The sequence below is a fragment of the Meriones unguiculatus genome, chromosome 12 (genome assembly GCF_030254825.1).
Source record: "Meriones unguiculatus strain TT.TT164.6M chromosome 12, Bangor_MerUng_6.1, whole genome shotgun sequence".
NCBI lineage: Eukaryota > Metazoa > Chordata > Mammalia > Rodentia > Muridae > Meriones > Meriones unguiculatus.
Genome location: NC_083360.1, coordinates 91,890,018 through 91,902,725, shown reverse-complemented (window position 1 = coordinate 91,902,725; position 12,708 = coordinate 91,890,018). Strand labels below are relative to the sequence as shown.

The window sequence follows — 12,708 nt, the reverse complement described above, 5'->3', positions numbered from 1 at the left end:
GGCTGCTCTAGTGGTGACTTTTCTGTCTCTGTGATAAAACACCATTAACAAAGGCCACTTCCAGAAGTAAAGGCCTTTCGTTCGTTCTTTCTTTTTTTTTTTTTTTTTTTTTTTTTTTTGGCTTATGGTTCCAGAAGGTGAGCCTATAGTGACAGAGGAGGTGTGGCCTTAGGCAGCTGGAGCAGAAGTCCAAGACAGCACATCTTCAGCCCCAAATGTGCAGCCGATTGGCAATTGGGTGACACTCTAAATGCTCTGTGACCCATCCCAGGAAAGAACTTCCTCCATCAAGGCTGTACCTCCCCACAACTTCTGCAAACACCACCAACAACTGTGGATCAAACATTCAAATGCTTGAGCCTATGGGGGACATTCTCATTAAAGCCGCCACATTCCACTCCATGACTTCCATAGGCTCATGGCTCATCATGAAAAATGCATTTCGTCCAAATTTAGAAGTCCCCAGCCTTTAACAGTCTCAACACTCTTTAAAAGTCTAAAGTCTCTTCTGGGACTCAAGGCAATCTGTTAATGTTAAACCCCTATAAAATAAAAATCAAATCACCTACTTCTAACATACAATGGCACAGAGCATGCTTTCCCATCCCCAAAAGAGGAATCAGTATGCCAAGGAAATACTGGGCCAAAGCAAGATTGAAACCCAGCAGGGCAAACTCCAAATCCTATAGCTCCATACCCCATATCAAAGGGCTTAGACGGTCCCACCCCTTCAGACTTGGTGCCTACAATTTACATCTTTCCCTTGGGCTGGCGTTACTCCATGTGCCCCTTTCCTTGGCATCTAGCATCTCCAACCTCTTGCGGTCTCTTCCTTCTCACAGTTCATAAGTAGCCTCTCAGGGCCTTCTTTTCATAATGACTCCAGTAGTACCCGGCTCTCTGAAACTGGGGAGGAAGCGTCCACACACAGTACCCCATGGATGACACTGCCCAGCGCAGCTTAGAGCTAGGGTGGGACTCGTGGTCCTAGGATCTCGTGGGCAGCCACTTTCGCCTTTCGCTTTGTTTGTGGCTGGTTTCCAGGAGCTCTCCTTAGGCTCTGCTGTCTGTGTAGCCCTTGGACACCTTCCCCTTTATTCCAGTTCAGAGTAACAGGCCTTGCTGTAATAACTTGATATTTATCTTTGTAACAACCATAGCCTCCCTTTGGCACATACTTTTAGCTATAACACTATCTTCCTGGTGGCCTTTTTTTTTTTTCTCCAAACTGTACATTTTGTTTTTTTTTTTCCTGTCATTATAGATCTGCATAATAGTCATTATAACAACCACACCCCAGGCTTAACATTATGTTCTCTTGAAATTTTCTTTGCCAAAAAAATTAAACCATTACTTTTTAATTTAGCCAGAGGTAAGTTCTTAAGACACAGGCAGAAGGCAGGCGATTCTTTGCCCGATTACCACAGGAATGCCTCTAGCTCTGTGTCTGTTGAAGTCCTTGCTTCTCTCGGAGACCTTTGCTTCCTTCAGCCAACATTGCTCTCAGCACTACTATTTCCCAGGCTCCTACCAGAATGGCCTGAAGCTCTGCTTCCAGCGTCCAGCCACTCTTCTAGTCCAAAGTTCGAACATTGTCCCAACTTCTCCCACACACAATTCGGTCAGATTCTTCACAGGAACAGCCCAACATTTCTAGTTTGTTTTCTGTTGCTGTGATGAAACACTGGAAAAAAAAAAACAACTTGAGGAAAAAAGAGTTTGTTTTTGTTTGTTTTGTTTTGTTTTTTTGACTTATACATCAATCACGGTCCATCAGTGAGGTGAGTCAGGGCAGGATCTCAAGCGGCAGGAACCCAGAAGCGGGAACGAAAGCAGAACCCACTGAAGACTGCTGCTTAGTGGCGTAGCCGGCCTAGGACCTCCTGCCCAGGAGTGGTGTACCCACAGTGGAATGGGCCCTGCATATCACTCAGCAATCAAGAAAATGCTCCCGCACTATGCTCATGGGCCAGTGTGGGGAAAGCAAGTGCTGAACTGACATTCCCTCTTCCCAGTTGACTCTAGTGTTTGTCAAGTTAGGCAAGCATTCTCCTGCTGAGTGAGACCCCTGGTCCTTTCAGCCATTCCGTTAGCATCTTCGTTAGTGGATACTTACAGAACGAAGCACAAGTCCAGCAGGTCAGCTCCACTACGTGTTGGCAAAGAGGGTGGTGCGCTGACAGCTCTCTGTGGGGTTGATGGTCATCTGTGGCCTGTGTTGCCACTGCTGTCCCTGAGCTGTAGATTACTTAGTGCAAAACATACTGATCATTTACCAAAATAGTGTATTTTTTTTAAATTCTGAGTTTTATGTTTAAGGTAGACAAAACTATTTTTTAATTAAGTACTGGACCTGTGGGGAGAAAAGCTTTTGCTTTTGTTTGTTTTAATTTGCTCAGACAAGTAAAGACTGAAGCAACACTGTGAGAATGCATCCTGAGGTAGTACATGTTGACATTTTTGAAGGATCCATTCTTATCTGTTTCTCCTACAGATAGAAAGTATTTATCAACCTAATTAGCAATCCCTTCCCTAACCCAACTTTGCTTACAAACTTTGATTCATGAAACCTAATTATCAGGCTTAAGTACTTGCTTTCCAGAAAAAAACAAAACAAAACAAAACAAAACAAAACAAAACAAAACAGCCTGTGATGTTTGAATAGGAATGAACTTTATAGATTCCTGGGTTTGGATGCTTGGCCATAGGGAGTGGCACTATTAGGAGGTGTGGCCTTGTTGGAGGAGGTGTGTTACTGGGGTAGGTGTGGGCTTTGAGCTCTCCTATGCTCGGGCTATGCCCAGTGTCATACACAGTCTCCTTCTGCTGCCTGCGGATCAAGATGCAACTCTCAGTTTCTCCAGCGTCATGTCTGCTTGCATGCTGTCATGCCCCCTGCCATGACGATAATGGATGAATCCTCTCAAAATGTGAGCCGGTCCCAATTAAAGGTTTTCCTTTGTAAGTGTTGCCATGGCCATAATGTTTCTTCATAGCAATGAAACTCTTCCTCTTCTCTCTGTGTACTTTTGTGACCAACAAACATATATATACATGCCCCCAACATGCATATAATTTTGGACTTAGGTTTCCCCTTTGAAAGAAAACAGGCAGTCTTTGTCTTTCTGAGTCTTGCTTGTTTCACTTAATGATGTCCAGTTCCATTCATGTCCCTGAAAATGTCATCATTTCACTTTTCTTTCCATAAAATTTCATTGTGTGTATATGTCACATTTTGTTTTCACACTTGAAACAAAGACAGATTTTGTTTATGAACAAATACCTTTCCAAGAAAGCTTTTTAAATTATAGATTCCTCTGCAGCTAGTTCTTATATGTATAAAGAGGATGAGAGAGAGAAAGAAGTGGAGAAGAGGAAAGGATGCCTTAAGGGAAAAGAGAAAGAGGGGCAGGAGAAGGGGGAAAAGAGAGGGGAAAAAGGAAGCCTGGGGAGAAGGAAGGATGAAAACCTGAGGAGTGAAGCTGGCATTAGGCCTGTGAGGGGTGACCATGACACATATCATTGGGCCTCGACTGGTTTGGCTGACCCTGCCTCAGAAGAAGCTGATCTGAGGCAGCATCCCTGGGAGGGCTCACGGACCCGGCAGTCTAACAAACAGGAGAATCTTGGTGGCCAAGGATGGTCCTGTGTGTTTCACAGTGTGCCTCACAAATGGCTCTCTGTGGCCTCCCAGAGGGGTCTGTCTGGATGAGACCCTGCATAAGGCAGTCTTCGAGAGCATGGTCTGCACCTCCTCCTCATCTTTTAGCCTCTGGAAAAACTGCCTATTCTTAGTCTACTGTGGCCATCGCATCCTCTTCTGGAGTCTGTGGAGTTGTGACATCGGAAGTTTGGAGAAGGCTGGAAGCTGCTCCTCAGGCTTGTGGAGACAGCCTGGCTTTCCCCAGGTCTGATTAACCCAGAAGGCCTTTGTTTTGCTGCTTCTGTACCTAGGTTTGCTTGCTGGACTGCAGAACCAGCTGCCCTGTCACGAGGGAAGAAACTCAGGGAGGAAATGGCTGCACAGGTCTGGGCACTGTTTTGTAGCGTCTGGGACATGCTCAAGATGACATCTACCAGGCAGCACTCAGAGCCCATCACCACAGGTAGCGTGAGGGCCTAGAATGTGTGACCCGGGACCTAGGCCTGAGTACAGAGTCAAGCCAGGAGTTGTAGTTGGGATGCCTTTTGCCACTGAGCACCAAACAGCTGTTGAAAGCCCTTTTCTGCTTTGGCAGGAGCGGTGGTAACTATTGATAAAGAGCCCTGTGTGGGAATCAGCCTGGTAAGCCAGTTACTGAGCAAGCCGTCTATCCAATTCTGTGCTGGTCCTCTTTAAAAAATTCCAAGTTACCTGCCTCATAGTAGTCAATAGGATGTTGGGCTGTATTCAGGTCTCCCAGAATGGTCACATGATGGCCAGTCACCAGGAAGGCTTCTGTTTGGATCTTATAGGCAAGTAGCTTAGGTTTCCCAGGATGCACGTGGGGGCAGTACATATCGGTTAGGGTGGACGTCTTCTTCCCGTACCATGTGTGCATTTTATACTGTGTAAGGAGGGCCTGCCTGACCTTCACTATACAGAGCTGGGAGATCCTCTTTGGTGAACATACTTGTGTTTCCATAGCAACTGACATCCCTGTTCTGGGTGGCAAACAGACCACTCAGGCCTTCAGCAGCCACTGGAGCAACGCTGTCCTTACAGCTGCTGCTGACACTGAAGTATGAGTTCCAGCTCTCAGCAATAGCCAGGGCCACTGCTAGACCATGACTGGGTCCTTTGGTCTGCTGGAGACAGACAATATCAGCATCCAGTTTGTCTGAAATGGGTCCTGGGTCATGGGACAGTAGCTGCATTCCTGGCAATCCAACCCTCATATGAGCTCCATTGGTGTTCCCGATTATCACACACAGCTCTTGGCACAGGCGAATTGTTACAGGGAAGCTGGCAAAGTACACACCCTCCTCATGCATTGTAGCAGGCATTCTTCTGTGTTCTCCATTCTTCTGTTTATAGATATGTGAGTTGTTTCGATTTCCTGGCTGCTATGAACAGCAGGATTCCTTTTCATGACTTAAAATTTTATTTTAGGTCCAAGACTAATGTCAGTGGGTTACTAACATGGCTGAAGAAATTGGTCTCATTTCTGTTTTTACTCTTATTAGTGAATAAATGTAGTTTAAGTTAATTAACCAGGATTGCAAAACTACATTGCATAAAATGCTACACTACGTGGAACCTAAAATCAGTGAAATGTTGGGGCAAATCATTCAGGAAGCTGTTAAAACTTCCATGTAAGCCAAAATTATGTTTCTTTTTTTTTCTCTCTCTCTCAGTAGAAAGAGTGAGTGTAACTCAGCAGTGTGCCTGATAAAAGGCAAGTCCTTTTCAGTAGGTGAAAGAGCTGTGGCAGAAAGCTCTTAAAACAGGTTTCTCTGGAATCCATCTTTCATATTTCTCCTAGCGTGGGGGAACCACTCTGATGTTCAGCTCTTCCAATATGTAGACAAGAAGATATCCATCTCTGGCCCTGTAACTTCTCAAGGAGCATACATGAGAAAAGGCAAACTTAGCCGGTTCTGCATGAGTTTAGGTACCAATTAAATGTTTTGCTATAGTATTTAATATTACAGAACTGGAGTGACCTATTTTTCGGAGTAGTGACCCTTCCTTTACCTGGACATGTATAAATATACTTTTTAACTGCTTTGTTTGGTGCTGACATAGAGCACATATCTTATTGTAAGTACCAACAAGACATGAAATGCAAACACAGAGTGGATGATGTTGCAGTTAACTTCTGCTGTGTAATGACTCACCTAAAAAGGCCGTGGTTTAAGACAGCAGTGACTCATTCTTTTTCATGACTGTATACCGGCTGTCCACTCTGGGGTGAATTCACATTTTTGAGAGACTAGCATCATGACTGGGATGGTGAGGTGTCTCTTCCCACGTCTCTCGTCTTCCAGAATGAACACTATCAGAATATGTATGAATGTTATGTTGTGTGTATGCGTGTGTACCATGCAGGTGCCTGGCTTTGTATCTGCTGGAACTGGAGTTGTAGGCAGTTAGGAACATGTGGGTGCTGAGATTCAAACTTGGGCTCTCTGAAAGAGCAGTGGGTCTCTTGAGTAGCCATCTTTCCAGCCCTATTATCTTTTTTTAGTTATTTTTTAAATATGTGTGTGTGTGTGTGTGTGTGTGTGTGTGCTTGCCACACGTGTGCAGGTTCCAGAGAAGGCCATTAGAGGGTGAAGGAACCCTATAACTGAAGTTGCAGTGATTATAAGCTGCTTGGGTGCTGCGAACAGAATTGAGGTCCTGTAAAAGATATTGCTGGACCTTTTCTCCAGCCCCTCCCCCCCAGCCACTGCCAAATTCTTTTTCAATATTTAAATTAAATCAGGATAACATTAATTTGTTGGGACTATGAATTTTCTTAAAGAACCAACAATTTCCCTCATGGCAATCAAATGTCTTTCTTTTTTTCTTTCTTTACCAGATAGGGTTTCTCCGTGTAGCCTTGGCTGTCCTGGACTCACATGGTAGATCAGGGTGGCCTTGAACTCACAGCAATCCACCTGCCTCTGTCTCCCTGAGTGCTGGGATTACAGGTGTGTGCCACCATGACCGGCTGCAATCAAATCAATTCTTAATCATTAGAATATGTGTTTAAACGTTTCAATAAGCTGCTTCAAAGAAAATAAAAGTGAATTTGATATTATACTCCTCCCTGTGCCTTTGGTTGTCTGTGCCATAAAAACACTGTGAAGCACAGTGTATAACATTTCTTATACAGTCTTGGAATTCAGTGTGTATTGTATTCACACAGCACACCTCATTTCGGTGCTGAGGAGCTACAAGCAGCCAGACACTGAAGCATGGGACAGAGCACATGTAGACTTAGCCGTTGGAATGCAGGCAGCCCTCGCCAGGCCTCCGGAGTAGGCATGCAGCCAGTACTTTTGAAAGGTGTATCAGAAAGATAAAAGGGCTCTCTTCTATGTTCTTCAACCTTTTTAAAACTGCAGCTTTGGAAAAAAGTACATCAGGAGTAATACTATTCCAGGATTTCAAACCATTGAGCGTAGGGCTTCCTCACTCCCAGGAAGCCTGAATCATCTGAGATGTTGACTCATCGGCCTAAGGTGACTGAAAAGTAGGGAACCAGTTTTGCCTTCCAAGGCATCTATTTCAACGTTCTTCCCCCCCACCCTCCCTTTTTGGTGACTCATTCTCTTTGTGCTTAGAGTCCAGCAGAGGGCAAGGCCAAAAGCCCTCTTTGGAAGAAGGGCATTCTAACAGGGAGCCCCAGAGCTCCAGATAATTTAGCACAGCTGTTTTGCCTGTCTCATTCCAAGGCTGCACTTTAGAAAAGGGAGTGAACTTGAAGCTGTCAAAAAACGTGCTCTTTGTCTTTTCACTTTTGAGGTGGTGGTAGTTATGAGTTGGGAGCTTGTCTGAAAATGTCTTTTATTTTAAAAATGCGTAAGGCCTGATTCAGTCTTGTTAGTACCTTTCTCCACGGTTGTTTTTTTTTTTTCCTTTTCAGGGAGGAAACTTTCCACTCCTAGGTCCCCAGGATAACGCCCTTCCGCAGGCTGGTCGGAAAACTCTCCACATCCCCGGGCCGCAGCCCGCCCCTTTCGAAGTACCGTAGACTAAAATCCATCTGTAGGCAAGGCCAATTCCCCACCCCATTCCGCATCTACTCTAGGTGGGGGTGGAGCCCAGCTCCAAACCCCGCCCTCCGAACGCCGCCAGCCGGAGAGAGGCGGCGCGGAAGGCCCCGCCCACCCCCTTTCTGTTGGACGAGCCCGCTGTCCGTCCTCTCTATTCCGCAGCCCATTGGCCCTCTGTCTTCCGCGCCAGCCAGCCCGCCCTTGCCGGGAAGGTGAGTCACGCCAAACTGGGCGGAGAGTCTGCTGGCGCGTCTCCATCGCTCGTCTGGGCGGCGGCGGCAGCGGCGGCGGCTGCAACTGGGGACAGGGCGGGTGGCGCATCTCGAGCGCGGAGGCAGGAGGAGCAGCCTCATTGTTCCGGGAGCCGTCGCCTCTGCAGGTTCCTCGGCCCGGCCCGCCCGGCCCTGTCAGCGCCTGCCCAACCCCCACAACCGCCCGCGGCTCCGGAGGAGAAGCGGCCCCGCGGCGGCAGCAGCTGCAGCATCCTCGCCGAGCCGCCAGCCATGGAAGACCTGGACCAGTCGCCCCTGGTCTCCTCGTCCGCCGACAGCCCGCCGCGGCCTCCGCCCGCCTTCCAGTACCAGTTCGTGCGGGAGCCCGAGGACGAGGAGGAGGACGAGGAGGACGAGGAGGAGGAGGACGACGACGAGGACCTGGAGGAGCTGGAGGTGCTGGAGAGGAAGCCGGCGGCCGGGCTGGCCGCGGCCCCGCTGCCCCCCGCCGCCGCCGCCGCCGCCGCGCCGCTGCTGGACCTGGGGGCCGACCCGGTGCCCCCCGCGCCCCGCGGGCCCCTGCCGGCCGCGCCCCCCGCCGCCCCCGAGCGGAGCCCCGCGGCCCCGCCCGCCCGGCTCCCCGCCGACGACGAGCCCCCCGCGCGGCCTCCGCCGCCGCCGCCCGCCGGCGCGAGCCCCCCGGCCGAGCCCGCCGCGCCCCCTTCCACGCCGGCCGCGCCCAAGCGCCGGGGCTCCGTGGGTGAGTCCGCTCGCGCCGTCGCCCGCCCTCCCTCCCTCCCTCCCCGCGCCTCGGCCCCGGGGGAGGACGCGCGGGCCGCCCGGGACCCCGGGGGCTTTGTCTCGGAGCGCCGGGGCGGCGGCGCCCCCGCGGGCGGGAGGCGGGCGGGAGGGTGGGGCGGCCGCGGGAGCCCGGGCGCCGGCATTGTCTGTCCGGGCCCGGGGAGCACGTGCGCTCCCGCCGAGCCCCCGCTCGTCCCTGCGGGTCCCCTCCGCATCCAGGGCGGTGGATGCCCGGGCCGGGCCGGGCGGGGTCGGAGCTGGGCACGGGGAGGCGGTGGCGCCCCGATCCTTTCATTGGAAGGAGGGGCGTTGGCCGGCCGCCTCTCCCGGGGCCGGCCTTCCCCTGCCAGGCCCCGGGGCCCCTCGCGCTGACCCCCTCCCGGCCCCGCCGCTGGGGACCGGCCGAGCTGCGAACGCCCGAGCTCTGACCCGGCCGCGGGGAAGGGAGAGCGCCTCCGGTGGCGGGGTTCCAGGAGAGCTGGGAAGGGCAGACCTGCGGTGAAGTTCCGCCACCGCCCAGCTCCTCTGGGTGTATTGTGGCGACTCCTACACCAGCCAGAGAAACGAGAGATCTGGGCATTGTGTTCCAACGGGGCGCAGTTTGCCAGGGCCTCAGATGCGGGGTAGAGGAAAGGCCAAACGTTGATGTGCATCTCCCAGCCTCTAAGCGCATCGCAGTTGACTCTTAGAGAAAAGGCAAAATGGTGACCTTAAAAAGGGAAGCCAACCTGTGGATTCCTGGTCAGGAACCGGGTTAGTTGAAATTGTGACAGATCTTACCTGAGACATACTGAAATGTTTTAAAACAAACGCCTCATATATTGGTTAGAAGTATGTTAGTTTTTGTAAATAATATGATTTAGATTGACAAAATACATACAGGTCTGTAGTTTACAAGATACTGTATATTATTATGTTTTAATTTTTTTATTGCATCTTAAGTAGCTTAAGAAGTAATGTCTTCTAGCAGTTAAGACTTTTTTTTTTTTTTTTTTTTGGTAAGTTAAAGTAAAAAAATTAAGTGGTATAACTGCCTGCTGGGAAAATTTCACAACATTGCAAGATTTTAGAGGTTTCAATCATTTCAAAAAATGATTTTGAGTCATAAAAGTCATCCAAGTATGCTATATTTAGAAAGACCTAAAATTTTTTTTTGTTTTTACTGTTAGTACTTTTATGATTTTATTTTAATATTTGATTCATTTGCTGGAGTTTGAGGTTTACTGGTATAACTCTCATGATTAACTCCACTTATTGTGTCTGTCCGAACTATCGTAAATGGAAATCTCCTCTGTTCTGCTCTGTTTTCTCTATAAACAAGGACCAAGTTGTTTTAATTATTATAACCTTTGCCACAGGAATATAAAGAACCCCCCCTTTTTTTTTTTTAACAGAAAAATGGTTTTGGAAATATTTCTTTTTTAGTCTACCTATGATCTGTGGAAACTAAACAGCTCAACAACTACACAATCCAGTACTTCAGATGTTTCATGCTAAGCGAAATCTTAGTGTGCATATTTAAGCCCATAATGTTAGGCTGATGAGATGGCTAAGACGGTGAAGTGTTAACAACCTGGCATGAACGTAGAGGAGAAAACCAGCCCCACAGAGTTGTCTGCCGACCTCCCACATTCACACATACACATCATGCGTGTGAGTGAGCATAACATGCACACATACAAACACAAAGGAGTAAAGTAAATAAAACCAATCACAAAAATTGTGTTCTTTGTACTCTGTGGTCAAAGCTGCGTCTCTGAATGCTGGATCAATAGCTCTGGTTTAGGCAGCGCATGCATGTGCACATACATACATGTAGGCAAAACCACTCAAACACATAAAACAAAAATAAGTATTTTAAAAATGTGAGAGATCATTCCAATATAATAGAACGCATAGATCTTGGATATTTGTTTTGACAGATGCCCATGTTTTTGCTTCTGTGGACATGGAGAATTTATTCATTCTGTCCAGAAAGCTCTCTGTGGTTCATTTTGGATATTACCTTCTACTTCCACTTCAATTCCTTCCCAATCACTGGTGATGCTTTTGTTATAGATTGTTTTTGTTGTTTGTTTGTGTGGAGCATTACCAGAATGAGATTATGGCGCAGAATTTTGTTTGTGTCTAGCTCTTTGCATTCAAATTGACATTTTTGATCTGTACTGTCATTGATTTTTCAAGGTATCAGTAATTTTTTTTTAATTCTGAGTAGTATTCTACGATAAGAATATATGACAGTTTAGTCATTTGCCTTTTGTTGGGCATGTTGGCTATTTTGAACAAAAGAATGACAATATTTTATAGATAGATATGTTTCAGTTTCTCTTGGGAATTATTGCTGTGTCATCAACCAAACTGACCTCCGCGATGAGCAGCCTGGCAACAGCTGGTGGTTCTACATTCTCGCCAAGATTGGCTCTTAACAGTCTTCAGTTTTAACCATTTTAGTGATATGTGGTACTTTTCTCATCGTGATTTTCATTTAGATCTTTGTAATGGCCAGTTACTTGTCTGATTATGGTCTGTTTTGTAAAGTAGTCTAGAAATGTGCCCATTCTTAGGATGTATGTCTCCTACTGATTTTGTAGGTCTCCATGGAATACATTTTTCCTTAGGTGTATGTGAATATATTCTCCTACTTTATAGTTTGTCTGTTAATTTTATTGGTGACTTATTTTGATGATTTTACAGCTTTATATTTTATGCATCTGTTTGTTTTGTTTGTTTGTTTGGTTGGTTATTTATTGAGGCAGGGTCTCTCTCCTAGGCCTGGGAGGCCTTGAATTCTCAGAAAATCTGCCTCTGCCTCCAAGTGCTGTGACTGAAAGCCTGTGTCACCATGCTCAGCTCATTACCTTTTCTTTTTACAGGTAATATTTAGTGTGAGCTAAATCATCTTTGTCGACTTCAAAATTGCTCTTTTCATCTAGATGTTTAGTAGTATTAGTTGCTATGTTTGTATTAACCTCAATTTTGAATTAAATTTTGTTTATGGGATATGAGTTGAGTTAGCTGGCAAAAGAGACAAGAACCCTGCCCACCCCAGACAGAAAGGATTTGTGATAGCAATGACAGTCAGTAGATTCAGTATCAGCATTTTCTGCATCTATGGTAGGTTCTCTTCCAGGGGAGGACTTTTGAGCTGAGTGAAAAGGAAATTTTTATACTGTGAAGTGAGTATGTGTGATCTTTGTCGCAGAGGACGCTGTTGCTGTTTTCTAGGGTCTGTTCACTGCAGCAGTTTTTGAAAAGGTAGAAACAAGGACAGTCAGTCAGTCAGTCAGTCAGTCAGTCAGGCTTTCTGTTCTGAATGTGTGAAGTCCCAAGAAACCCATAGAGAACTATTTCCTCACTCTTTGAATTAATGACCATTGATATGTCTGTTGATTTCGGGATAGAAATTTTGTCTATCTCTTGTTAGATGTGTGCCTAAGCATTTGAGGTCTTTATTGCTGCTATGGTGCTCTACCCCGGTCTCTGTCCCCAAGCCAGGTTCAATGGTGCAGGCTTTTCATCGCAGTACTCAGGAGGCAGAGGCAGGCCTTGGCTACATACTGAGTTCCAGGATAGCCAGAACTTTATGGTGAGACCCTGTCTCAAGTGTTCTTTTCTCTATGGAAATGCAGTTTGAGTTTTGTGCTTTGTATCTGTCTTACACCCTTGATAAGTTTTCTTTCTTTTTAAAAATGTGTGCCCATTCTGGGTCCCAGTTGTATATTTTGAGTATTTTCTTGTGTGTGTCAACTCTTCCAGCATTGTCTGACCTCCAAAGTATTCATTTAGCTGACAGATCTGAACTAGCCACTTTCTGAGTTTTGTGCATAGGCAGTTTAGTCCTCACAGGAGTTTAAGGGGAATCTTGGAATATTTGCTGTAAAGCTTTTCTCTGTATGCAAGCCTTTGTGGCCTTCCTAACAGAGCAAGACTTGAGTTCTTGAGTTCCTACTCTGGGTTGTGAGCCAAGGAGTGCTGTAAGTGTCCCAGGATGGCCTGCTGTCCAGTGTCT

The 12,708-nt window shown here is 47.1% G+C and overlaps 1 protein-coding gene, 1 long non-coding RNA gene and 1 pseudogene across 6 annotated transcripts in view; 2 read left to right on the top strand and 1 right to left on the bottom strand.

Moving 5' to 3' along the window:
* Nucleotides 1–7,790, top strand: part of LOC132646673 (uncharacterized) — a 63,577-nt gene extending 55,787 nt beyond the window's left edge. For both annotated transcript variants that reach the window (XR_009584918.1, XR_009584919.1), the window contains exon 3: nt 7,557–7,790. This is a non-coding gene — a long non-coding RNA (uncharacterized LOC132646673). The remainder of the gene's footprint in view (nt 1–7,556) is intronic.
* LOC110557347 (DNA-(apurinic or apyrimidinic site) endonuclease 2-like) lies at nt 3,989–4,974 on the bottom strand (annotated as a pseudogene).
* Nucleotides 7,791–8,048: 258 nt separating the features above from the next.
* The window catches only part of Rtn4 (reticulon 4), a 50,110-nt gene continuing 45,450 nt past the window's right edge, over nt 8,049–12,708 (top strand). For all 4 annotated transcript variants that reach the window (XM_021651670.2, XM_060365116.1, XM_021651669.2 and 1 more), the window contains exon 1: nt 8,049–8,658. In XM_021651670.2, the coding sequence (XP_021507345.1) occupies nt 8,190–8,658 (469 nt within the window). In that variant the 5' untranslated portion in view covers nt 8,049–8,189. The remainder of the gene's footprint in view (nt 8,659–12,708) is intronic.